Source organism: Balaenoptera physalus (assembly GCF_965194825.1).
Source record: "Balaenoptera physalus genome assembly, chromosome: 14".
In the NCBI taxonomy this organism is placed as follows: domain Eukaryota; kingdom Metazoa; phylum Chordata; class Mammalia; order Artiodactyla; family Balaenopteridae; genus Balaenoptera; species Balaenoptera physalus.
This window is the reverse complement of record NC_138893.1, coordinates 27435433-27461445: the sequence shown is the minus strand read 5'-3', so window position 1 is coordinate 27461445 and position 26013 is coordinate 27435433. Positions and strand designations below refer to the sequence as shown.

General features: G+C 46.8%; 1 protein-coding gene across 2 annotated transcripts in view; it reads left to right on the top strand.

Annotated features, from left to right (window-relative positions):
- The window catches only part of DOCK1 (dedicator of cytokinesis 1), a 534315-nt gene that overhangs the window by 485495 nt on the left and 22807 nt on the right, over positions 1-26013 (top strand). For both annotated transcript variants that reach the window (XM_082423165.1, XM_082423166.1), the window contains exons 40-47: positions 539-643; positions 10085-10226; positions 10361-10439; positions 11976-12060; positions 15132-15218; positions 18090-18266; positions 19275-19358; positions 24736-24873. In XM_082423165.1, the coding sequence (XP_082279291.1) occupies positions 539-643; positions 10085-10226; positions 10361-10439; positions 11976-12060; positions 15132-15218; positions 18090-18266; positions 19275-19358; positions 24736-24873 (897 nt within the window). The remainder of the gene's footprint in view (positions 1-538; positions 644-10084; positions 10227-10360; positions 10440-11975; positions 12061-15131; positions 15219-18089; positions 18267-19274; positions 19359-24735; positions 24874-26013) is intronic.

The window sequence follows — 26013 nt, the reverse complement described above, 5'->3', positions numbered from 1 at the left end:
GTGAGCCTGTCTACAAGAGGGGGACAGATGGAGGCTAGCCCAGACCTTTCTCCTGCCACAGAAGCTATGGGTTTCTAACTACTGCTTTCTCTGTGCTATCATTTTTGTATTCAGCAGATCGACTTATGATGTTGTGATGTGTTTCATGAATGTGGAACAGAATTCTGCCCTTTTAAATTCTCTTGTAATGTATCCCATTATCTGACTGATGCCTTTTTTTTAAAAATCCTAAAGATCAGACATTTAATCAGAAGAAAAACCATCTCTCTGGCACCTCTTTGGTTATTAAAACACCTATAAATCACAACTGGTTGCTGAATTTGGCTTTTTGGTCAAATTCCCCTGCTGAATGTTGGAGGATGAGTGAGGAGTACTGTCAAAGCTTCGTGGTGAGATTAAGTTCAATGCCTGCATCAGCACCGCTCCCCTGCCTTCTCCCCTCCCATCCGCTAGAACTGCCAAAGCTGGAAGAATCCGGATGCGTGGATGTTCAACTACTCCATTCAAACCTGAAATGCATTTCCTTTCTTCCTTTCAGAAAAAACAGGCTCAATTTTATGAAAACATCGTCAAGGTGATAAGACCCAAGCCTGACTATTTTGCTGTCGGTTACTACGGACAAGGATTCCCCACGTTCCTTCGGGTAACTTTGGATTCTGTTTTGATTGGGTCAGGATTGTTCCCTGGGCAGCGAGCCTCCTCCCTTTCCGAGGAAGAATTTGGACTTTGCATCCGAAGTCCGACTCTTTGTATTATTTTAACAGCTCTGTGCTTGACTTAGGGTGCCAGCGAGGGGCTGATCATATTTTTTGATTGCATATAAACTTTACATCTCATTTTTCCCAAATAGAACTCCTGTTCAGAGATTTATGTATATTTTAAAAATTGTGGTTGGGGACTTCCCTGGTGGTCCAGTGGTGAGGACCCCGCACTTTCACTGCCAGGGACCCAGGTTCAATCCCTAGTCAGGGAACTAGGGTCCCACAAGCCGCGTGGCACGGCCAAAAAAAAAAAAATTCTGTAAGATATATATGCATAACATAAAATTTACCATCTTTACCCTTTTTAGGTGTATCGTTCAATGGCATTAAGTTTATTTAGTTTGTTGTGCAACTATTCCCACCATCCATCTCCAGATCTTTTTCATCTTCCCGAACTAGAACTCTGATCCCATTAAACAATAATTCCCCCTTCTCCCCTCCCCCCAGACCCTGGCAACCACGCTTTTACTTTCTGTCTCAGAATTTGCCTGTTCTGGGGACCTCATTTAAGTGGCATCATATAAAACTTGTCCTTTTGTGTCTGGCTCACTTCCCTGAGTGTCGTGTCTGCAAGGCTCATCCATGTGGTAGCGTGTATCAGAACGTCATTCCTTTTTATGGAAGAGTAATATTCCATCGTACTGATGTACCACATTTTGTTTATCCATCCGTCCTTTGATAGACTTTGGGTTGTTTTGCCTATTATGAAGAACACTGCTATGAACATGAGTATTTTTAATTATATGAGAAACTGGAAATGGATTCCCAGTGCTGGAAACTCAGAATCATACTCCGTTTCTGAGACAAGCATGTGCTCTTTGACACATGATGGAAGAAATACTGGGATCACCAGCCAAGTCACCCAATAATCATGAGGCCAGAAACTGTGTAAATAAATGCTGCCTAGCCTACTAGTAGAATTGTTCAAGTTTCTCAAAAACTCATTCTTGGATGCCGTTGACCATGATTTCCTGTCATTTCTTGTGACCTTTTTTTTTTAATGTCACCTGGTTTTCTCTTATCCTGGGAGACCATGCGTGATCCTTCTGGTTTTAGAGAAGCAGGAGCTCTCTGCCTAGGGCACACCTGTCCGGGGCAGTTAGATCCAGTTGGGAGATTTCTGTAGCCCCAGAGGTGTGTTCCTTTGGCCCTGGTGTTTCTGATCCCACAGGAGGCCCTGATAGTATAAGACATCCCTTCACGCTGGCACCAGCAGGAAGGACTTACTTGGTGAGGACCTGTCATTCTGTATAGGAACGTCAGCAAGTGGCCCTCGCAGGGCTGACCAGCTCCAGAAGGTGACCTGTTAGTTGATACGCTCACGCAGGGTCCTGGCTGGGTGCCTGGGGCATCTGGCCTGTCCCTGTCACTGCTGGTCAGTCTCTCCTTAACACCCTCACCTTCATCATGCAGCTGTGGCATTTAAGATAGTGGTTAGGGAGGATTTTGAAATTAACTTTAAGTAAAAAACCAATCCAAAGGGGATAATGACCTGGAGTTGAAGTCACCTAATGTTGCCCAAGGCTTTAATTAAGGTATGTGAATCTGTACATATGCTTCCGTGTGTGTGTGTGTGTGTGTGTGTGTGTGTGTGTGTGTGTGTGTGTGTGTGTGTGTGTGTGTCTCTAAGAAAGACTGAGAGGGAGGGACAGGCCCTAAATCACAGCTGACCTGTGCTGTGCTGGGTGTAGAGTGTATGTGTGGCCCTCCTTGGACAGTGCCATAATTTAAGGGCACTACGGCTCTGTCCTGGCGTCCTGAGGAGGCAGCAGGGCCGGGTGAGCATTTTGCAGCCCCCAAGCCAACTGATGCCAGGGTTGTCCTGGGAGGTCACATGAGATCCGTGCTCCAGGGACCGTGCTGGGTCACCTGCCCGTCACAAGGGCAAAATGCAGAGCACGAATAACAAGTTTAACGGGCTTGATTAATATGGAACTGACTTCCCCCCCAACCCCCGAATAATTCTGTGGGCCTATAGCAATACATTCATTACGCTTCACAGATTACCTGTCAGGGCTCCATCTGACAATGACATTAGCAGTTACAAAAAAGTGGGTGGGATGTTTGTCTACTTCATTCAGTGCTGGGAGCACAGCCTCTGAGAACTGACTCGCTGGCCCCTCTGCTTTGTTTTGCTTTAAGAATTGATCGCATTGGGGTTTTTTGCATTTATATGAATATTTATGATTCTTACAAGGAATAAATATCTTTGACTATATGTACGTTTCCCTCCTGTTTTCAGGCTTGAATGGACCACTTCAAAATGCAAAGTAATTGACGTTTCTAGAAAATGTTATTAGTGTGTTCATCTATAACTCACTAGTGTTTTTCTGTTAAAGGCTTTATATACATTTTTATTATTATGTCTTCCTTCTAGTGTAAAGTATAATAAATGCATGCTAGTTTCGTAGTAGCCTGTTATACATTAAATCACCCTGAATTTCTGAAATGTTTGGCTTTTTATAGCCCTAAAAGATGCCCATAGTGTGTATTTATATTTCTAATTAAGACTACATATTACTTTGGTTTCTGCTTCAGATTATTTTTTTAAAGAAAGAGCACATTTTTCTGCTGTAATGGGTACTTTAAGACATACCTAAGCACAAAGTGAAAAAAACATATTCAATTTTTAAATTGTTCCTTCTTTAGTGATTTACAAGAACTCAGAATAACTTTGGACTAGGGAAGGGGATAAATGGAATGCCACAGGGGCTCTGTTTTTGTGAAAATTCATTAATTAGACAAATTTTAATTTGGCTTTGAGCTGAGTCTCTAGGATGCATCTGTTTGTGTGTCTTCTCTTCCCCTTCCTCCTCCTCCTCCCCCTTCTCCTCCTCTTCCCTCTCCCCATCCTTCCCCTGCCCCCTCCCTTTCCTCCTCCCCCTCTCCCCCCCTCTCCCCCCCTCCCCCTCCTGCACGCTGGCATCCGTCCAGGGTCAGGGCAGATAACAGGGCTGCCCCAACTCATGACCGGCTGGCCCGGACCCTCTTGCCCAGGGTCCCTGATGAAACAGCAGCCAAGTCCAAGGAGGAGAAGCACGAGCCCCCAGCCTCCTGTTCCTCGGGTTCTGTGGGTTCTGCTCATTGCAACAAGGAAAACCTTGTGGCAGTTTTCATTGATGTTGAGACAGCCCTGAGATGGGGCAAGAAGATGGGTGGGGGGAGGTGGAGGGCTTCGAGAACCAGCTGCCGCATCACACTACCCACTGACACCTTTCTGTGATTCAGCTGCCACTCAGAACACACTTGTTGAATCTCTGAAGGTATGGAGACCAGTTCCATCTTGGAATCAGAACGTTCCTGACACACATATTTACAGAGTGACCGTGTCACGAGACAGGTCTCAACGAGACAGCCTGAGTAGAGAGGAATGCTTACCTACTTATCACCCTCCCTCGAGGTCGCCCAGCCCCACCACCCAAAACAACCCCCAGGTGGACTCTCCAGACTTTGTGGAGGTGACGAAGTGGCATTTGAGAGGGACAGACTCCAGCCTTCAGGAGGAGCACTCTGTATGCCCTACCCTGTCATCCGTTGATGGCTCGTTGTGCACACGACAACTCCAAACGTTCCACGGGGGGAGTCCGGCCACCACCTCCGCCCTCTCAGCACCAGGGGAGGCCAAGAGCCTGGGGTCCCTCTGCTTTGGTCTGGACCCTCTTCGCTCCGGTTCTGCTCATCTCTTGGCTGTGACCTATAGGAGCCAGCTTGGAAAGTCGTGCTCAGGCTCTGAGGCCCCACCTTAATCTCATGCTCTCTTGAATTTTTTTTTAAAATTTGTTTTGAATTTTTGAATTTTATTTTATTTATTTTTTTATACAGCAGGTTCTTATTAGTTATCCATTTCATACATATTAGTGTATACATGTCAATCCCAATCTCCCAATTCATCCCACCACCACCACCCCTGCCACTTTCCCCCCTTGGTGTCCACATGTTTGTTCTCTACATCTGTGTCTCACTTTCTGCCCTGCAAACTGGTTCATCTGTACCATTTTTCTAGGGTCCACATATATGCGTTAATATACGATATTTGTTTTTCTCTTTCTGACTTACTTCACTCTGTATGACAGTCTCTAGATCCATCCACGTCTCTACAAATGACCCAATTTCGTTCCTTTTTATGGCTGAGTAATATTCCATTGTATATATCTACCACATCTTCTTTATACATTCGTCTGTCGATGGGCATTTAGGTTGCTTCCATGACCTGCCTATTGTAAATAGTGCTGCAATGAACATTGGGGTGCATGTGTCTTTTTGAATTATGGTTTTCTCTGGGTATATGCCCAGTAGTGGGATTGCTGGGTCATATGGTAGTTCTATGTTTAGTTTTTTAAGGAACGTCCATACTGTTCTCCATAGTGGCTGTATCAATTTACATTCCCACCAACAGTGCAAGAGGTTCCCTTTTCTCCACACCCTCTCCAGCATTTGCTGTTTGTAGATTTTCTGACGATGCCCATTCTAACTGGTGTGAGGTGATACCTCATTGTAGTTTTGATTTGCATTTCTCTAATAATTAGTAATGTTGAGCAGTTTTCATGTGCTTCTTGGCCATCTGTATGTCTTCTTTGGAGAAATGTCTATTTAGGTCTTCTGCCCATTTTTGGATTGGGTTGTTTGTTTTTCTAATATTGAGCTGCATGAGCTGTTTATATATTTTGGAGATTAATCCTTTGTCCGTTGATTCGTTTGCATATATTTTCTTCCATTCTGAGCGTTGTCTTTTCGTCTTGTTTATGGTTTCCTTTGCTGTGCAAAAGCTTTTAAGTTTCATTAGGTCCCATTTGTTTATTTTTGTTTTTATTTCCATTACTCTAGGAGGTGGATCAAAAAAGATCTCGCTGTGATTTATGTCAAAGAATGTTCTTCCTATGTTTTCCTCTAAGAGTTTTATAGTGTCCGGTCTTACATTTAGGTCTCAAATCCATTTTGAGTTCATTTTTGTGTATGGTGTTAGGGAGTGTTCTAATTTCATTCTTTTACATGTAGCTGTCCAGTTTTCCCAGCACCACTTATTGAAGAGACTGTCTTTTCTCCATTGTATATCCTTGCCTCCTTTGTCATAGATTAGTTGACTGTAGGTATGTGGGTTTATCTCTGGGCTTTCTATCTTGTTCCATTGATCTATATTTCTGTTTTTGTGCCAGTACCATATTGTCTTGATTACTGTAGATTTGTAGTATAGTCTGAAGTCAGGGAGTCTGATTCCTCCAGCTCCGCTTTTTTCCCTCAAGACTGCCTTGACTATTCTGGGTCTTTTGTGTCTCCATACAAATTTTAAGATTTTTGTTATAGTTCTGTAAAAAATGCCATTGGTCTTTTGATAGCGATTGCATTGGATCTGTAGATTGCTTTGGGTAGTATAGTCATTTTCACAATATTGATTCTTCCAATCCAAGAACATGGTATATCTCTCCATCTGTTGGTATCATCTTTCATTTCTTTCATCAGTGTCTTATAGTTTTCTGCATACAGGTCTTTTGTCTCCTTAGGTAGGTTTATTCCTATGTATTTTATTCTTTTTGTTGCAATGGTAAATGGGAGTGTTTCCTTAATTTCTCTTTCAGATTTTTCATCATTAGTGTATAGGAATGCAAGAGATTTCTGTGCCTTAATCTTGTATCCTGCAACTTTACCAAATTCATTGATTAGCTCTAGTAGTTTTCTGGTGGCATTTTTAGGATTCTCTATGTATAGTATCATGTCATCTGCAAACAGTGACAGTTTTCTTCTTCTTTTCCAGTTTGTATTCCTTTTATTTCTTTTTCTTCTCTGATTGCTGCGGCTAGACCTTCCAAAACTATGTTGAATAATAGTGGTGAGAGTGGACATCCTCGTCTTGTTCTTGATCTTAGAGGAAATGCTTTCAGTTTTTCACCATTGAGAATGATGTTTGCTGTGGGTTTGTCATATATGGCCTTTATTATGTTGAGGTAGGTTCCCTCTATGCCCACTTTCTGGAGAGTTTTTATCATAAATGGGTGTTGAATTTTGTCAGAAGCTTTTTCTGCATCTATTGACATGATCATATGGTTTTTATTCTTCAGTTTGTTAATATGGTGTATCACAATGATTGATTTGCATATATTGAAGAATCCTTGCCTCCCTGGGATAAATCCCATTTGATCATGGTGTATCATCCTTTTAATGTGTTGTTGGATTCTGTTTGCTAGTATTTTGTTGAGGATTTTTGCATCTATATTCATCAGTGATATTGGTCTGTAATTTTCTTTTTTTGTAGTACCTTTGTCTGGTTTTGGTGTCAGGGTGATAGTGGCCTCATAGAATGAGTTTGGGAGTGTTCCTTCCTCTGCAATTTTTTGGAAGAGTTTGAGAAGGATGGGTGTTAGCTCTTCTCTAAATGTTTGATAGAATTTACCTGTGAAGCCATCTGGTCCTGGACTTTTGTTTGTTGGAAGATGTTTAATCACAGTTTCAATTTCATTGCTTGTGATTATTGGTCTGTTCATATTTTCTATTTCTTCCTGGTTCAGTCTTGGAAGGTTATACCTTTCTAAGAGTTTGTCCATCTCTTCCAGATTGTCCATTTTATTGGCATAGAGTTGCTTGTAGTAGTCTCTTAGGATGCTTTGTATTTCTGCAGTGTCTGTTGTAACTTCTTCTTTTTCATTTCTAATTTTATTGACTTGAGTCCTCTCCCTCTTTTTCTTGATGAGTCTGGCTAATGGTTTATCAATTTTGTTTATCTTCTCAAAGAACCTGCTTTTAGTTTTATTAATCTTTGCTATTGTTTTCTTTGTTTCTATTTCATTTATTTCTGCTCTGATCTTTATGATTTCTTTCCTTCTGCTAACTTTGGGTTTTTGTTTGTTCTTCTTTCTCTAGTTCCTTTAGGTGTAAGGTTAGATTGTTTATTTGAGATTTTTCTTGTTTCTTGAGGTAGGCTTGTATAGCTATAAACTTCCCTCTTAGCACTGCTTTTGCTGCATCCCATAGGTTTTGGATCATTGTGTTTTCATTGTCATTTGTCTCTAGGTGTTTTCTGATTTCCTCTTTGATTTCTTCAGTGATCTCTTGGTTATTTAGTAACGTATTGTTTAGCCTCCAGGTGTTCATGTTTTTTACGTTTTTTTCCCTGTAATTCATTTCTAATCTCATAGCGTTGTGGTCAGAAAAGATGCTTGATATGATTTCAATTTTCTTAAATTTACTGAGGCTTGATTTGTGACCCAAGATGTGATCTGTCCTGGAGAATATTCCATGCACACTTAAGAAGAAAGTGTAATCTGCTGTTTTTGGATGGAATGTCCTATAAATATCAATTAAATATATCTGGTCTATTGTGTCATTTAAAGCTTGTGTTTCCTTATTAATTTTCTGTTTGGATGATCTGTCCATTGGTGTAAGTGAGGTGTTAAAGTCCCCCACTATTATTGTGTTACTGTCGATTTCCTCTTTTATAGCTGTTAGCAGTTGCCTTATGTATTTAGGTGCTCCTATGTTCAGCACATATATATTTATAATTGTTATATCTTCTTCTTGGATTGATCACTTGATCATTATGTAATGTCCTTCCTTGTCTCTTGTAACATTCTTTATTTTAAAGTCTATTTTATCTGATATGAGTATTAATACTCCAGCTTTCTTTTGATTTCCATTTGCATGGAGTATCTTTTTCCATCCCCTCACTATCAGTCTGTATGTGTCCCTAGGTCTGAAGTGGGTCTCTTGTAGACAGCATATATATGGGTCTTGTTTTTGTATCCATTCAGCAAGCCTGTGTCTTTTGGTTGGAGCATTTAATCCATTCACGTTTAAGGTAATTATCAATATGTATGTTCCTGTTACCATTTTCTTAATTGTTTTGGGTTTGTTTTTGTAGGTCCTTTTCTTCTCTTGTGTTTCCCACTTAGAGAAGTTCCTTTAGCATTTGTTGTAGAGCTGGTTTAGTGGTGCTGAATTCTCTTAGCTTTTGCTTGTCTGTAAAGCTTTTGATTTCTCCATCGAATCTGAAGGAGATCCTTGCCAGGTAGAGTTATCTTGGTTGTAGGTTCTTCCCTTTCATCGCTTTAAGTATATCATGCCACTCCCTTCTGGCTTGTAGAGTTTCTGCTGAGAAATCAGCTGTTAACATTATGGGAGTTCCCTTGTATGTTATTTGTTGTTTTTCCCTTGCTGCTTTCAATAATTTTTCTTTGTCTTTAATTTTTGCCAATTTGATTACTATGTGTCTCAGCATGTTTCTCCTTGGGTTTATCCTGCCTGGGACTCTCTGCGCTTCCTGGACTTGGGTGGCTATTTCCTTTCCATGTTAGGGAAGTTTTTGACTATAATCTCTTCAAATATTTTCTCGGGTCCTTTCTCTCTCTCTCTTCTCCTTCTGGGACCCCTATAATGTGAATGTTGTTGCGTTTAATGTTGTCCCAGAGGTCTCTTAGGGTGTCTGCATTTCTTTTCATTCTTTTTTCTTTATTCTGTTCCGCAGCAGTGAATTCCACCATTCTGTCTTCCAGGTCATTTATCCGTTCTTCTGCCTCAGTTATTCTGCTATTGATTCCTTCTAGTGTATTTTTCATTTCAGTTATTGTATTGTCCATCTCTTATTTGTTTGTTCTTTAATTCTTCTAGGTCTTTGTTAATCATTTCTTGCATCTTCTCAATCTTTGCCTCCATTCTTATTCCGAGGTCCTGGATCATCTTCACTATCATTATTCTGAAATCTTTTTCTGGAAGGTTGCCTATCTCCACTTCATTTAGTTGTTTTTCTGGTTTTATCTTGTTCCTTCATCTGGTACATAGCCCTCTGCCTTTTCATCTTATCTGTCTTTCTGTGAATGTGGTTTTTGTTCCACAGGCTGCAGGATTGTAGTTCTTCTTGCTTCTGCTGTCTGCCCTCTGGTGGATGAGGCTATCTCTCCCTTGAATTTTTCTGGCAGGATGGAAACTATTTAATTAGGGCCTACCTGGGGTGCGGGGGGAGACGATACGGACACCATTCTCCTCCACTTGCCTTGGTGCCTTTACCCTGTCTGACCATTTCATGCCCACTAGTGTGTGGGCTTCAATCACTCACTTGGTTTCTCATGGTTTTGTAAATTGATTGCTACTCTTAAGACTGAAATGTACTACCAGACTTCAGGAACATCATCTTTAGTGCTTCTTAAACAGTATTAACTTACCTGGCTTCTCTTCCTGTGTTCTTGATTAGTAAGATCACCGCAATTACAAGCTGTTCTTCAATTCAGTGACATTTAAAAAAAAACTGTCAAGCCCATTTTGAAGACCAATGCCTTTATGTGTGAACTTTTCCTGGCCCTTCCCCTGGGGTGTTATTTAATGAATGTCATTGTTTCCAGGGGAAAGTTTTCATTTACCGAGGGAAGGAGTATGAACGCAGGGAAGATTTTGAAGCTCGGCTATTAACTCAGTTTCCAAATGCTGAGAAAATGAAGACAACATCTCCACCAGGCGACGATATTAAAAACTCTGCTGGCCAGTGTATCCTTTCAGACAACCATGTCGGATATAAAATGATGGCGATGTCGTTTGGTTGGATGGTTGGGTGTACGTGGGACCTTGCTCCTGGCTGATGACCACTCTGCCTTTTGGTCCTTAACCCCTTTGACCTTCAGATATTCAGTGCTTCACAGTAAAGCCCAAACTCGATTTGCCCCCTAAATTTCACAGGCCCGTGTCAGAGCAGATTGTAAGGTAACATTTTCCTTACCCAACATGAGGGTGGTGAGAGGCGTACTCAGATCGCTTCATAATTTCACGTCTCAGAGGGTGGATGTCAGCCTTTGATTAACTTTTCAGATGCTCTTTCTGTTTACTTCGAAAAGCAAGGGAAGCTAATCACGTTCAGCATCAAAGAAGGGGGAAGGAAGATGTGAACAAGTGTGGCCGGGAGGGTGCAAGGCTGTTCCTTATATCCGAGATTGGGAGACAGGGAAAGTCAGGGGGAGGAAGGGGTACTCTGGGCTCCTTTTGAGCCACCAGGTGAGAGACCCCCTGTAGACCTTTTCTCCAGGGCTCAGGCCCTGCCCCTCACCCCACAGATATGAGTCTATGTGCCTGTGGTGTGGCCTGAGTATTTGCATCCCAGAAGGCAGGAATAGGGATTCAGACATGTGCTCGTGATGGAGAACCAGGTGGGGGATGAGAAGAAGCCTTCACCCCTACAACAGGGTGATTACGTAATATGGGATTTGGAGGTGGATTTTAAAACTCACAGGCCAACTGTCCAAATCTGAGTGAGATTTTATTCATCTACATTGAATTGCCCCTGACTTAGCAGTGGTGTAGAAACACCTACACTAGATGTCTCTTTGATATGAAGAATTTTCTTTTCTATTTGATCCATGTACTGGTGAAAAACAACTAACCTCTTTGATGGCCTAATAATGCTCAGATTCTGCTTATTTTATATCCTGAAGTTTGGTGGATTGGGTTCTTCTGCAGAATTCACTACCATTTCTTTAACCTTTCATCAGCAAACATGGGAAATAAACCAGGACTTGGTTTATTGATGGATGATCGCTTTCATAAGGCTTAGATGTTAAGTTTTGCAACATTTTTTTCTCAGAGAGGCATTAAGCACTAGTGAACTGTAGTGTATGCTCAGATATTTCCCTTTGATGTGGGGTGCCCACCTGTGTTTCAGTGCAGGGGGGTGAGTGAGCCTCCCAGCCTGCCTCTGGGATATGCGTGAAACCCACCCCCTCCCCAGGGGAGGAGGGTACAGTCTCCATCTTATATATGCCACCCTTGGTGGTTGCCAAATCTGCCTTTTGTAGATCTGAAGTTAAAGTATGCAAGACCTTTTAAAAAATAAGACATATTTTTAAATTTTTAATAACTTATTAGATTAAACTATTTAATAAATTAATTGTTGAATTATGAATTCAAATTTTAAATAATAAACGCATAAATGGAGAATGAAGGCCTTTTTCCCCTCTCCTTTGCTTCACCTTTTCTGTTTTTGCCGGTTTCACTCTTACTCAGCATCTCTTCTCCCTTGAGCGTTGTCAGGGACAGGGAAGAGGCAAAAATTCAAGGTAATTTTTCCACCTGCCAACGTCTCTCTTCTGAGGCTGGCGGGGAAAGAAAGCCCAGCTATCGCTCCAGGTCAAGGCTGGAGATGTTTTAAGGGATGCAGTGACCTATAGGGAGACCGGATCCTGTGTCTAAAAGCAAATCGGCTGCTTTTCTGGTTAAATGTCTAATGATTTCTCTATCTCTGTACAGTTTTTACAGAGTAAACGAGGTCCAGCGATTTGAATATTCTCGTCCGATCCGCAAGGGAGAGAAAAACCCAGACAACGAATTTGCGGTAAAAAAAAAAAAACCACCCCCAAACTCATGTCACCACTAACAAAACTGCGCATGGAAAAGTGTGTTCTCAAAGGCTCCCGCAGTGCAGGATTGAATGCCTTTGTGTGTTATGTGCAGAGATCCTAGCATATCACCCATTCAAATTTAGTGAAATGAAGACCATTTCACAAACAGTATCACTAAGGTGCTTGTGATACTGTAAGAAGGTAACTAGTGCTTTGAGAGTGTTTCCGTGCTCGGAGCACACTTGCTTCCCTCCTGCGTGTATCTGAGTCTTCCTCTGCCCCCCGGGTCCTGGAGCAGGTGCTGGTGTCTCAGTTATAAATAAGCCCTCGGAGGTGCCAAGTGCTTACATGGCTCTCTGCAGGGGACAAGCAGTCAGGAGGTGAGTTGGGCTCACTCTCCGGTGCCCACACCTGAACTTCACTGTGGCACAGTACGCCGGAACAGGGTCCCCGCGGGCACAGCTGAATAACAGGCCTCGTTGGATGTTGAGCAGCATTCCGGACCTCTACCCACTAGGTGCCAGCTAGAGCCTCCCCGGTTGTGACAGTGAATCACAAATGTTTCCGCACCTTGCTAAACGTCTGTGCCTTGTTGAAGGCACCGCATTAGAGTCATAGAAATGTTGACACAGATTCTTGCAACCTTTTAAAAAATATACATACAACTGGTTTAGTGGATTCCATTTCGGAAAGGCATGAAATAAAGCATGGCTTTTTTATTTTTTAATTAATGAATTAATTTATTTTTTTGAAGTAGAAAAGAATAGCTTTATTGCTTTACCAGGCAAAGGGGGCCACAGTGGGCTAATGCCCTCAAAACTGTATGTTGAAAGCATAGTTTTATTTATTTATTTATTTATTTTTAATGTTAACGTTTCTCTCTCCTCCTGCCCTGAAAAACCTCCTCTGGAAATCCCTAGATAGGCCCATATTTCAAGGTGGCATTAGCCCCAAGGACCCCTGGCGGGGACCTTGTCTGCAGGTCTCTGGGGGTGCAGGGGGTCAAAGTTGAATTAGCACCATGCTGCTGGCCCAAAGGGAAGCCCAGAGCACTTTCAGCAAAGCTGCCTTCCACCCACCCTCCCTTCGAAGCCCTGTTTCCTATAATCTTTTGATCCCCAGGGTGATGTCTGTGAGTCTCCAGTCACAGCCCCTGAAAGGCCCTGCCCTTCCCGAGCCCAGTTTCCTGTGTGTCAACTGGGATCTTGGAGTCGGGAAATTCTAAGGCTGTCCCCAGTTTCATCGCTGGCTCTTTCAAAACCAAAACCCTACTTCTTGGTTAGTGTGGCATCCTGAACCTGTTTGGTGACTGGTTGCACCGTGGCACCGTCTGCAGTGGTGAGAGAGGCAAGTCCTCACCTAGACACCCACACCGGCGCTGGGCTTTCGGAGCCGTCTCTGCTCTGGTCATCACAGCAATCACTCTGTCATTTATGTAGCACCCTGGCTGCAGGGTGTATGGGCAGTTCTTGAATTTCCCTCAGGCCTCTCACGTCTCGCGGCGATGTAGGTTCTTATACTGTGAAGGAAGAGACACAAGGAGGTCGAGCAAATTGCCGACAGTTGCGCAGCCATTTGAGGCAGAGCTAAGAATAAGCACGGCTCCTGACGCCGGAGCTGCGCTAAACCTTAGAGGCTGGGCTGTTTCTAAATGGCCCAGAAATCCCCTAATAGCCCCGTTAGGTTCTCACACACAGATGAGGCTTTCAGAAGCCACGGGATTTAGTCCTTCACATGCTTGACAAAGCCCCAGGCTTCCAGATAAGCGCAGGGGGTTGGGTGGTAATGGGAGGCCGGGCTGGGGCCTGCTGCAGGGAGCCTGGCTCCCAGGGCCTGGGTGCTGGGAAAGCTGCCCTGCCAGGCCAGCCCAGGAGCTCAGAGCAGCTTGGTGCCTCCAAACCTGGCCACGCATGGAGTTCTGAAACCCAGAGCCGGCAAGGAGGAGGGAGCCAGAGACAGGGTCAACGTGGAACCCGAAGGCCCCCCCCCGCCCGCCTCCAGGGATGCTGGAATTGGTGGGGAGCAGTGCAGCCTGCAGTTTCCAGGCCGGTGCCTGAGCCAGCAGCCCCTGGGGGCGGCAGGAGCCTTGGCCTGTGTCCCTGGGGCCTCAGCCAGGTCCTTCCCCTCTCCCAGCCTGGAATCTGAGGTTTGGAGAAAACGCTTTCTAAATTCCAGCCGGTTTTCTGGAAATGTTGACAATCCACTACGCCATCTTTTTATACTTGGATCACTGTGGACAGACTCAGACTGCTCAGTGATTCTCTGTTACTGGGAGGTTTACCAGGCAAAGGCTGCTACCAGCTAGACATCCCGCAGTAGGGGGTGGGATGAAAGGGTTACGGTTCACCCCTGCAGCGGAGTTCTGTGCAACCATTAAAGAGGGGTGGAGTTACATTTATTGGCTTTAAACAACTTCCCGCAATATGTACTGTACCATCTTAGGAAGAATACATTTTCATTGAAAATACACATATACACACTTGTTAATGCTTAGTAAGAAGCCTTGAACCCCAGATAGTGAAAGGTCAGGTTGTCATCTTTAGGTACTGAGTGATTTTTCTGCCTTCTATTTCCATATCTTCATTTTCTGATGTAAATATATATGTTAGGCCAAAAAAAGAAAAAAATTCATCATTAAAGTACTGACTGATTTTATTAGAATGTTGAGAGGTCACTTTTATGAACCCCAGTCTTCCTCAATGGATTTTCATCTTCAGGTTTCTTTTGAACGCTAAGTAAGGCTAACGTAAAGCTCATTGGAGCCTTTCCAAAAATCTGTTTGCTCAGAGGGAACCTCCCTCGTGTGGACGTATATAATTCTCCCCTTCAATTGTATTTTCTTGGCCAAATGCTAGGGAAACGGGCACCATTGGCCAGGGAACAGGGGGCCACGGTGTCCTGTGTAACAGTCTAGCAATTCAGCAGAGCATGGCCTGTGAGGTGTTGCCCGGGCGGCTGGTGACCTTGCCTCCCAGACCTTTGCACATCCCCGTGAGGACAGAAGCTGTCATCTACCTGCAACATCCTTCTCCTAACAAGTGTCCTGTGTGTGTTCCCTTTGCAGAATATGTGGATCGAAAGGACCATATACACGACTGCGTATAAATTGCCTGGCATTTTAAGGTGGTTTGAGGTCAAATCTGTTTTCATGGTAAGCACACCCCGCAGGAGGAACTGCCCATCACCCCCTCTTCTACGGTCTGAGGTCTGACATGGCCTCTTCCCCGGGCATGTCACCTGGTCACCGTGGCCGGCAGGCATGCTTCGGACCCCACATCAGGCTTAACCCAGAATCCCTCTCCCCGTCCAGGGGTACTGCGGTGGAAATGCCGTGTAATCACAACCTCCTCTAGCGTAGAAAGAAACCAGAACTAAGATTTCATTTCTTCTTACAAAATATTTAAATCTAGTCTTCACTGTGCTGTTTTGACAGTTCTTTCTGTTACCGAAATGAAAAGTTTGACAAATTCCAATTTACATATGCTTTTTAAGATCTTTCTTCCTGATGGTTTTATTGCCATTTACATGAGAAACAACTTGATTAATAGTACTTGCTCGTTTTCAAGTAAAAAGAGCTTGAGAATATACCCCTCACCCGCACTTTTTAAAGAAATAATGACCCGCATCTCATTAGCTAAACTTTGCCTTGGTGCTGAGCTATCGGACAGTTCCAATCACAGGAGCCAGAGTTGGGCAGAAGGTTCTTACTGAAGGTATAGCAGCAGCAGCGTGACCATTGCCAGTATAACAAGGTCTGATTGGAATATGTGTGCTTTGTCATGTGTCTCAATGCCTTTGGTTTTCACCTGGCAGGATCTTAACCAGAGGGGTGGTGCCCACTGTTCAGTTTACCATGAGTCCCCTTGGAAACTCCTGCTTCTGCCCTAGGACGTGGCTGGCGCCTGTCTTCCCAGCCTTGCTTCCACTCCTGACCTTCGTCCACGCCAGTTGAGCTCTGGGCCTCTCCCTGAGCGTGCCTGTGGTCAGCTGCCTCCCATCCCCATCTCCAGCGCCCCCTCCTCCTGCTCTGAAGCCCTAGGGCTCTGTGCCCACCTCCCCACCCCCGGAGGGCGCCTCCACTTCCTGTGTCCCCAGAGACCCCACTCTGTCCCCCCCTAGCACCCAGGCGGGCCCTGACCTCTGGAAGGCTCAGGAGACGTGGCAGCTGGCAGAAATGCAAGCCTTCGCTGGCACCATTTGGAGCTGGTGATGTACATGTGGGAGACCACAGGACAGGAGACCGTTCCATAAACAGGCACCACTCCTATCCTCCTAATGAGCCTCTTCCCGTAAGCCGTTTGTAATCCGGGATTCCGTGAGCAAGCCCAGATGCGTGAGGACGGGGCTTAACAGCTCGAGGGGGCGAGGGCTGAGCCCTGATTTTCTGTAAGGATGTGGCTCTGCCACGGGCTGTGCTTGCCCTTTTTAGTGAACGAAGAAAGCTGGAGGCTGAAGAATCCCAGGACGGCAGGGCTGTAATAATCCTGCTGTCCGCACCCCTGGCCCCGCCATCGCTGGAACAGACCAGCACGGGACACTGTGAGGGCAGCAGCTGACCCTCTTGGTTTGATAAAGCTAGGACGCAGCTCTTTCTTGCAGTAAACGGGATCAGCGGCAGGGGGTTAGCCATCAGTCAAAATGGAATTCTGCCCTGGAGGGTACATTTGGCGAAGTTGTGTGTCTGGGATGGTGCATTCCAGGGTCTGATAAAGCCAGGTGTGGGGTGAAAACAAAGGCCCCAGGGTGCGTGTTGTTTGGGGTACACGTGCAAGCAGGAGGCACCCTCAGCGGCCAGCACCCGGTCGGCCACCTCTTTGCGTGTTACCTCCTCTCCGTCCGGTCACCTCTCCAGCAGGTGCTCGCCAGTGGCGACTGAGGGTGTCAGTCTAGGATCTCTCCGTTCTCTGAGCATCTCTGCACCCCCGACACCCCCCCCTACCTCTCAGACAATCCCCAGGGGCTGTAGAAGGAGAAAACAGGCTGCTCTGCTTTGCCATTTGCTGAAGACACCCTAGGGTCCCTGGCACAGGTGGGGACCCGTCCCCCTGCCCTTGGGGAAGGGGAGCATCAGATTATCACGTGTTGTGGTCACCCTTGGACGTGGCTCCAGGGCCCAGCCTAGGGTCTGCTAGAGCCAGGCCTGGTGGGAAGGTGGTGGTGGTGTTTTAAATGCGGACGCACCCTCCTGGCACCTGCGGGCTGAGCCAGAGAGGAGCGCGGGGTGGGGCCTCGCCGGGCCCTGCAGGGGGCCACAGAGAAAGAAGGGCCCTGGCGGTGTGGGCAGAGGTGCAGGAGCGGTGGCGAGGTGGGCCCCTGCTGGCTCGCCCCGCCTCCTGCTCTGACGGTCCCGCTGACCAGTGGCGGGTTTGCAAGGGAGGCCCGTGAGGTCCAATTGAAGTGGTGACCACCGGGCGGGGGGAGCTCTTCCTTCCTAGGAGGGCGTGTGGCCTCCTGTGGAGACCACGGCAGGACCCCTCTGCCCTTCCCCCGCTTCCCTAACCAAGCAAGTCCAGGGACAAAGCGCCCAGACCTCCTGCCTCAGGGACAGGGAGAGATTGCTCAAAATTCCTTAAGACAAGCAACGAACAAGGCCATAGTTAAAAGGCCTGCTTTGTGAAGCACGTAGACGGTGCTCAAGCGCCACTCAGGGCTGTGTTTTCCTGGGATGACCATACGTGTACATACGCACGCATGCGTGCACACACACACGCATACACACGTGCAAGTGCACACACATTCCCCAGGTCTAGGTGACCTTGCGTTGTGCCTTTGGAATTTGCATGTGGGGACAGGTATATGGAAACACATAAAGGTCCTAACATGCCCGGCTTCTCTTGGCTGGGTGACGAGGGACCTTGGCCCCCAGAAGCCACTGGGAAGAAAAGTGCATGGAGAGTAGGAAGCCTGCCCCACTTGGAAGTGTGTGTCCTCTGGCGAGGAGCCAGAGGCATCAGCAGAGGCCCTGGCGGGACAGGGGACGCGGCAGCTGGCCCGATGTCATTCCGTCCTCCCCCCCGCGCAGGTGGAGATCAGCCCCCTGGAGAACGCCATCGAGACCATGCAGCTGACGAACGACAAGATAAACAGCATGGTGCAGCAGCACCTGGACGACCCCGGCCTCCCCATCAACCCCCTCTCCATGCTCCTGAACGGCATCGTGGACCCCGCCGTCATGGGGGGCTTCGCGAATTACGAAAAGGCACGTGACACGCCAGCTTCCTCTTTCCAGCCCTGCCCTGGGGCGGACTGTCTCCAAACCCTGTCTCCAAACCCGGAAACCACCCTGGTCTCGCTGAGCGAGCTCCGCAGTGACCGAGCCCCGGCCGGGCTGCCCAGAGGCAGCCTCTGCGGGCTCCCGATGGTCAAGACCGCACCCCAGGCCCGGCCGGCCTGGGCATTGTCCCCTCATCTTCACCCCCGACTGGGCTGTGCTAATGGAGCTCTAGAGAGTGACCCTCGTGACTGTCCAGAGACCTGGGATCATTAAAGGCCAAAAGATACAGTTTCAGTGAAAGACAAAAGACTTAGAATATTTAAAATAGATGGGAGGCTGGTGCAGTGGGGACAGCCAGCTGGTCTCCCTGGAGAATATCTCAGTAAGATCAGGCAGAAGCTGGAGATCATGGGATGTGCTCTAGACAAGGGGTCTGCACTACAGCTGCCGCCTGATTTTGTAAATCAAGTTTGGGACGTGGCCACGGCCATTCTTTTACTTGGTGTCTGTGGCTGTTTTCCTGATACAACAGTGGCAGAGTTGAGGCCCTTCACAGAAAAGGTTTGCTGCCCCCTGGTCTAGACAAAGTGCAAACTGAAGCAGAAGGGGCTCTGCCTGAAAGCGGGCTGTGAGGCGAAACTGCCCTGGACAGAGAGGTGACGCTCTGTTCCAGCTGCCTTCAGCTGTAGGGCGGACCCGGGATGGGGGTCAGGGGCACGAGCGCAGCTGGGGAGCTGCCTCCCAGCGAAGTGAGCGACCCAGGTCAGCTGTGGCTTTGCTGGGCTCCATGGACGGGGCCGCCACAGTGAGTGAACGAAGTCCATTTGTTGTGCTGACCTTACTGGGTGTTTTGCTGGGGTTGGGTCCAACCCTGGGGGGAATGAGCTGGGTGATGGCCGTGGTGTGCGTCTGTTTCACACACAGCTCTCTCCCCAGGCCTGGTGTACAGAAACGTGCGCTGGTGTACTAAGTGGCTCTCCCTGTCTCCACCAGGCCTTCTTTACAGAGCGGTACCTGCAGGAGCACCCGGAGGCCCACGAAAAGATCGAGAAGCTCAAGGACCTGATCGCATGGCAGGTAAATGTGCAGCGGCAGCTGCAGGGCCCGAGGCGGGGAAAGTGGAGTCTGGGACCAGATCCACCAGGGCCGCCTTGGCACACCTGCCAGCCGCCACGGAGGACCCCGGACCTCAGCCAGAGCACCTGTGACCGCGTGTGTCCCGGGTAAACCCACTCACCGCTGCCGTGATTAACCCGGCCCCTGGCTGTAGTCGTGCATCTGAACACCTGGAAAGTGCTGTCTTGCAAATGCGCCTGGTCTGTTTCCCCCCCTCGGTCAGTGCAGTGCCTGCTGGAAAATCTTTGTCTGGTATCGACAGGACGGAACATCACGGGCAAGGTCAGGAGACGGTGATGCCCTAGAGACCGTGGCCCCAGCCTGTCCTGGGAGGGCGCTCGAGCCGATGCCATCGGCGTGAGAGGCGGGGATGGGCAACCGCCGAGCATCCACCCTCCTGTTCCCGCTGCCGGTGGTCAGGGTCGGGGGAAGGGGTCCGCGTTTCTGTCTCCGCAGCTGGAATTCTGCATATTCTTTGGCTTTTCTGCTTGTACTCCTGAGGCCTTCTGAGTCTTTCCTTAGCGGGACACGGTCTGGAAAGGCTGGGCAAGCTCTGGAGGGTGTCCTGGGCTCCATTGGAAGTTCCCTGTTCGTGTGTCTGGGCTTCTGGAGCTTTCGTGAGCCTGGAGGCGGAGGGGACGTCCAGACCCAGTTCCCGTGGGAGCTCTGCCTACTTGCTCTGGACTTTGGGCAACTTGCTTCTTTAAGCTTCCTTTTCTCACGTGGGAGGCAAGGAGGGTGCTGCTTATCTACACCCCACACGCCAGGCTGAGGGAAGAGGGCTGAGGAAGGCAGAGGCCAGGGTCTCCCTGTGCCTGGGCGGCATCCCAGCCTAGCCCAGGGGTCCCAGGCTGTGACCAGTGCCCCTGGAGCCTCACCGCCCTGGCTTCGTCATCAGCACATGGGCCGTGTGACCTGTTAGGGTGGAGCGGGGCTGAGTTTTGGTTTCAAGCCTAATTACAAGTATTTCTTTTATATCTATAAAATATATACGGATATTGCTGTGATAAAATTTATGTAACATAAAATGTACCACCTTAGTCATTTTTACGTGCACAGCCCGGTGGCATGAAGTATGTTCCCATCGTTGTGCAACCATCACCACCATCCATCTCCAGAACTTTTTCATCTTGCAAAACCACTGTGTACCCAGTAAACAATAACTCTCCATCCTCCCCACCCCTGGAAAGCACCATCCTACTTTCTGTCTCTATGAATTTGATTATTCCAGGGACCTCATGTAAGTGGAATCATACATTGCCCTTTTGTGACGGGCTTTTTCCACTTAGCATAATGTTTTTAAGGTTCATCTGTGTTGTAACATGTGTCAGAATTTCGTTCCTTTTTAAGGCTGAATAGCATTCCACTGTCTGTATAGACCACTTTTTACTTACCTGTTCATTCGCTGACGGACACTTGGCTTGCGTCCACTTTTGCTATTGTAAATGATGTTATAGTGAACGTGGGTGTACAAATATCTGTTCTGTTTCCTGCTTTCACTTCTTTTGGGTATATACCCAGAAGTGGATTGTTGGATCATATAAGTCTATTTTTAATTTTTTGAGGAAGCACCATATTGTTTTCCACAGCAGCTGCACTATTTTCCATTCCCACCAATAATCATGCACGATGGTTCCAATTTCACCTCATCCTCGTCAACATTTGTTATTTTTTGGTTTTCTTTTGTTTGTTTGTTTTATAGCCGCCATCCTAATGGGTTTGACTTTGCCACAAATCCGTAGGCATTTGATATCAATTTGCCTTGGAATTCTTCTGTGATAAGACACCCTGGGAGCTGAATTTAAGGGAACTTTTTGGCCATGATGGTTTCTTTGCACAAGATGTAAGCCTCAGGTAGGCAGTCTCCCTCTGTTACTAAAAAAGAGGGAGAGAATTTAAAGGTCTGAATGATTCCATTTTAGATGTTGTAAAAACCAAGGGTACAAAATTCAAAACTCCACTGAAGGCTATAAAACCATTGCTACACAAAAACTAGTTTGGTCTGCAAAAGTTCTATTGATTTTTTTTTTTTTTCCTGTAAGCTTTTACAGAAAATTGGATTTTAAGAGTTTCAAGCCCTACAGAGGAAAATAATTTGCTCCCCAGAGAGAACTTTATGTCAGCACTATGTCATCACCCCTAATAAGTATATTAAAGGATGAATTTTAAAGTACCTCACAGGAAAGTCAGGGAAAAAAAATCTGTTTTCTAGCCACTTCATTAAATCAAAGAGTGATGAAAAATACATATTCAAAACATTACCTGTGACCTTGCTTTCATTTGCAAATGTTTTGAAGACCCATCTTTTAATATCAGTAATTGAGTCATGCGGTCATTAAAAATAAGAAGTTCGGGGTTATCGGAATGCTTTCTTCTGGTTCTGTGTTAATTTGTTTGGTTTGGTTTTTTTCCTGAAACTCCATCAGGGCAAAGTGAGGTTTTCCTCCAGGGAATCCCAAGGGTTCCTTGGCAGAGTTTCCATCACTGATGCCTAAAATCATTTGTGAAGGTCGGTTATTAAGTCCCAGGCAGCTCCTGGCTCTGCTGTTGCCGTTGCTGAAACAGAAGGTGCTAATCCCCTTGCAGGCAGGAGCTGGGGTCAGGTGCACGCTGCCTGGGGCCTCTTCTAGGTCTGCGCTCAGCAGTGAGCGCCAGCCCCTTCCTCAAAGGCACAGCTCCATCTTTCCCCACACGCAGCTGTCTTGTTGGGCATCCCTGCTGTGTGTCCAAAGATGAATCCATATAGACTCATATGAAACCACTGTGGTGCGTGCGTATTTCTCTTTTTTTTTTAAATTTATTTTATTTATTATTTTTGGCTGTGTTGGGTCTTTGTTGCTGCACGTGGGCTTTCTCTAGTTGCGGCGAGCGGGGGCTACTCTTAGTTGCGGTGCACGGGCTTCTCATTGCGGTGGCTTCTCTTGTTGCGGAGCACGGGCTCTAGGCATGTGGGCTTCAGTAATTGCAGAACGCGGGCTCAGTAGTTGCGGCGCATGGGCTTAGTTGCTCCGCGGCATGTGGGATCTTCCCGGACCAGGGCTCGAACCCGTGTCCCCTGCATTGGCAGGCGGATTCTTAACCACTGCGCCACCAGGGAAGCCCCATATTTCTCTTTTGAAATGCACAGAGATGAAAGACCAAACCCATTCATCACCCCCAGCCGATGACAGTCGTACCGATGTTGCCGGTGGTGGTGCTCCTGGAACACTTAGCAGTGCTTCCAAATGTTCTTTGCCGCCGGCAGGCCATGAATCCATGTAGGAGACACACAGGAGCAGACTTCATATATAGCACCGCCATTTAGAAGGGTGTCTTTTGAGAGCAGGCTGCATGCTCTCTTTGAACAACTCGAGGTGTGACTTTGGGGAAGTCCTCCCCACTCTCTGGGCTCTGGGAAACTCTTTAGATGTGCAGACTCCTGGGATCCACTCTAGACCAAATCAGGGCTCTGGGGGTGGGATTCAGGAATCTGCCTGAGAGATTTTGACGCTCATCTTGGTTGGAATCCAGAGACCATTCGAGGCCTCAGTCCATGGCTTCTGTTTGTGTACTAAGCACCTCATACGTTGGAGTGTTTGCACAGAGCATCTTTTTATTCATAGTTTCAGTTCAGCCCCGAGCAGACATAGAACAAGGGCCGGATCCCACCCTTCTTGTAGAAGGTTATGTCTGACCAATGTCAGGGACCTGTTGAGGGGATACATTTCATACCCCATAAATTTCACCTGGCAGATCACCGTTCATTCAGTCCCAAGACCTGAACCAAAGGGTCTTAACTTTAGTCCAGCAAGTAGCTTCTTTGATATCAAGAATCTGGCCGATTAAGAGTTTTATCAAGCCAACAAAAAAAAAAAATGCAGAAATGATGGGACCACACTTTTATACATTTGAGAGAGGGCCATTTTACAAGATGCTTTCAGGATCTAGAGTGGCTGTGCTTTAACCTTGAGACAGCACCCTGACATTTGTCTTCATGCCCAGATAGCCACGACACATTTACCATCCCACCAAAAGTTGTCTGCATCCTGCCTTTGCCGACCCCCAGGAAGCAAAAGGATTTCTGTGAGCATTTTCTTCTCTTGAACCTGAACAAACTGCAGCTTAGCCCCTGGAGGCTGCCATCTGCAAGAGTAATTCGTATGAGATAGTAAAACGTCCCATCTGGTTTGAAACCTTAGCTGCACGCTGTCCTGTTGGTGATAGCTGTTCGGAAAGGGATGCCTGGCGTGTACCTTGGGTATAAGCCCAACTGTCAGCCAAACACACTTTGTGCCAGGGCAGCTCGAGAGCAGGCTGGGTGGTGTAAACACAGGGGAGCGCTCACTTATTCCGTCCTTTCCTGGAGCACCGCAAGAGGCTCCAGCTGCGTGCTGTAAATGGCAGCCAAATACATTTTATGCATTGATTCATCTTGATAAGATTTCTTGAATTTGTTCACATGAAATTCAACTGTGTACTTATTATCCTTCTTACTAATAAATCTGCTCATTTAGATTGGTGTTCTGTCATATTAAGAAAATCTGTTTTTAATCAGTATTTTGATTTAATTGTAAATTATTAAGAGGAAACCTCTTAGCTTGATTACATTGAAGAGCATCTACCTCCCAGTCTGAGCCTCAGGGGAAGCAGAAGCCAGGGGAAGAAAGGAGGCTTTCTCACACCCACCCCCAACGGCTGTGACTCTGGAGGGTCTCTGGGGCTGGGGAATAAAAATGTCTCTACGACGCTTTTAAAGGTCAGCTGTGTCTCCACACTCCGATGTGAAGTCTTGGCATGGATATTTGTGACAGCAGTGTTGGCAGAGACATGATTCTTTTCAGTTTTAAGGAAGAATAAATTTGGTTTTCCTTTCCAAATAAGAACATCCTTCAGGACTATAGATCACGTATTATTAGGTTTTTACACTTTGGAATAGGGTTCTCAATTGCCTGTAGAGGCAATATTCTTAGCGAAAAAAATCTTTGTCCTGTGACTTGGCCCTTTGCTAACAGATCAAGTCATAGCTAAACAAATCCAAAACGCAGCCCTTCCCAAATTTAAGTGGAAAGCACGGAGAAGTCTATTCTGGGGTTGATGGTCAAATGTGAGCCAGGCAAAGTAACGGGGCAGCCCTGTGCTGCACAGCGCACTAGACGTGTCCGATTTAAAACACAAATGCTTGTCATTTACACATTTTGGTCTGGGGGAGTAACCTGCCTGCTGATGAATTTAATCAGCCGGTTTGACCGGGAAACCAAAGCAGATGCATTCTGCACGTTGCCACTTTCTGTCTGGTGTGCATTTCTCTCCCTAGACCACTAAGCAAGAAGTAAGGAACGTCAACCTGCATGTTTTTCAGATTCCATTTTTGGCCGAAGGGATCAGGATTCATGGAGACAAAGTCACAGAAGCACTGAGGCCATTTCACGAGCGAATGGAAGCCTGTTTCAAACAGCTAAAGGAAAAGGTGGAGAAGCAGTACGGAGTCCGGACCATGGTAAGTGGCTGGCGCGGCAGAGGGGAGGGAGCGTGTCTTTGTGTCACACTGTCCGACTGTGACAGGCTCACAGGGCCGAGTACTTGAGTTGTGTACGTGATGCCTGCTTGGGAAGTGAGATAAGGAACCTCCGCCCCTTCATCATTTCAGGTGCCAGCAAACTAGCCGCCACCTTTCGATAACTGGAGATGTCAGGGTGTGTAAACGTTCATGAATTTGCTTGATCACCAAATACCCCGCTTATGGCTGTGAACACAAGTTACCCATAGTGTTGTGGAGCAACAGAAAAATCTCATAGATCCATCAACAGAAAAATCTCATAGATCCATGCAACTCAGGCTGGTTCACAGAGACCACACCTACAGTAACACAACACGCACGAAGGGTTAAATAACACACAAGGAAACAGCACTCATGATGTCCCAAAGCCGAGGTAGAGCCTGTGCCCAGGCCAAGGTCAGAGTCATTGAGGGGAGGAGTGGATTGCTGACGTCTGAAGCTGTTACCTGTTGGAGGAAGGGGTCACTGATCTAGGCCAAGGGTAAGTTGCAGGAGACGGGCGGGACACTGGCTGCAGAGAGGACTCACTCAGCAAAGGCTGAAGGCAGGGATTTGAATGGCAGGCCAGGGGCCGGTGCAGACACAGCCGTGCCTTGGGCAGAAGACAAATTGTAAGGAGGGGCTGGGAAGGTGGCCAGACCCCCAGAGCCTGGAATGCCAGGATGTTCCAGGATGAAGGACAGACCTGAGCTTTTTTTTTTTTAACATCTTTATTGGAGCATAATTACTTTAAGCTGGGACGAAGTGAGAGTGGGCTGGACATATATACACTACCAAATGTAAAATAGCTATAGTGGGAAGCAGCTGCATAGCACAGGGAGATCAGATCTGGGCTTTTGCTAAGAGTTGGTGGAAGGTCTCCTAGCCAGGGCTGAGATCAGGAGCATGATAAAAAAAAGTGGCTAGGCATTTTTATGGATGCAAAATACCTGACAGTTTAAGCCTTATGGCGGGCTTGAGGCAGTCTTTGTGAGCTATGCCTTAGCAGCTCCGGGGGCAGCGCCCGACACCTCACATCAGGGCACCCCTGTGGTGCAGTTCAGAGCATCACTTCCACCCTTACTCAGGGTCCCTGGGAGC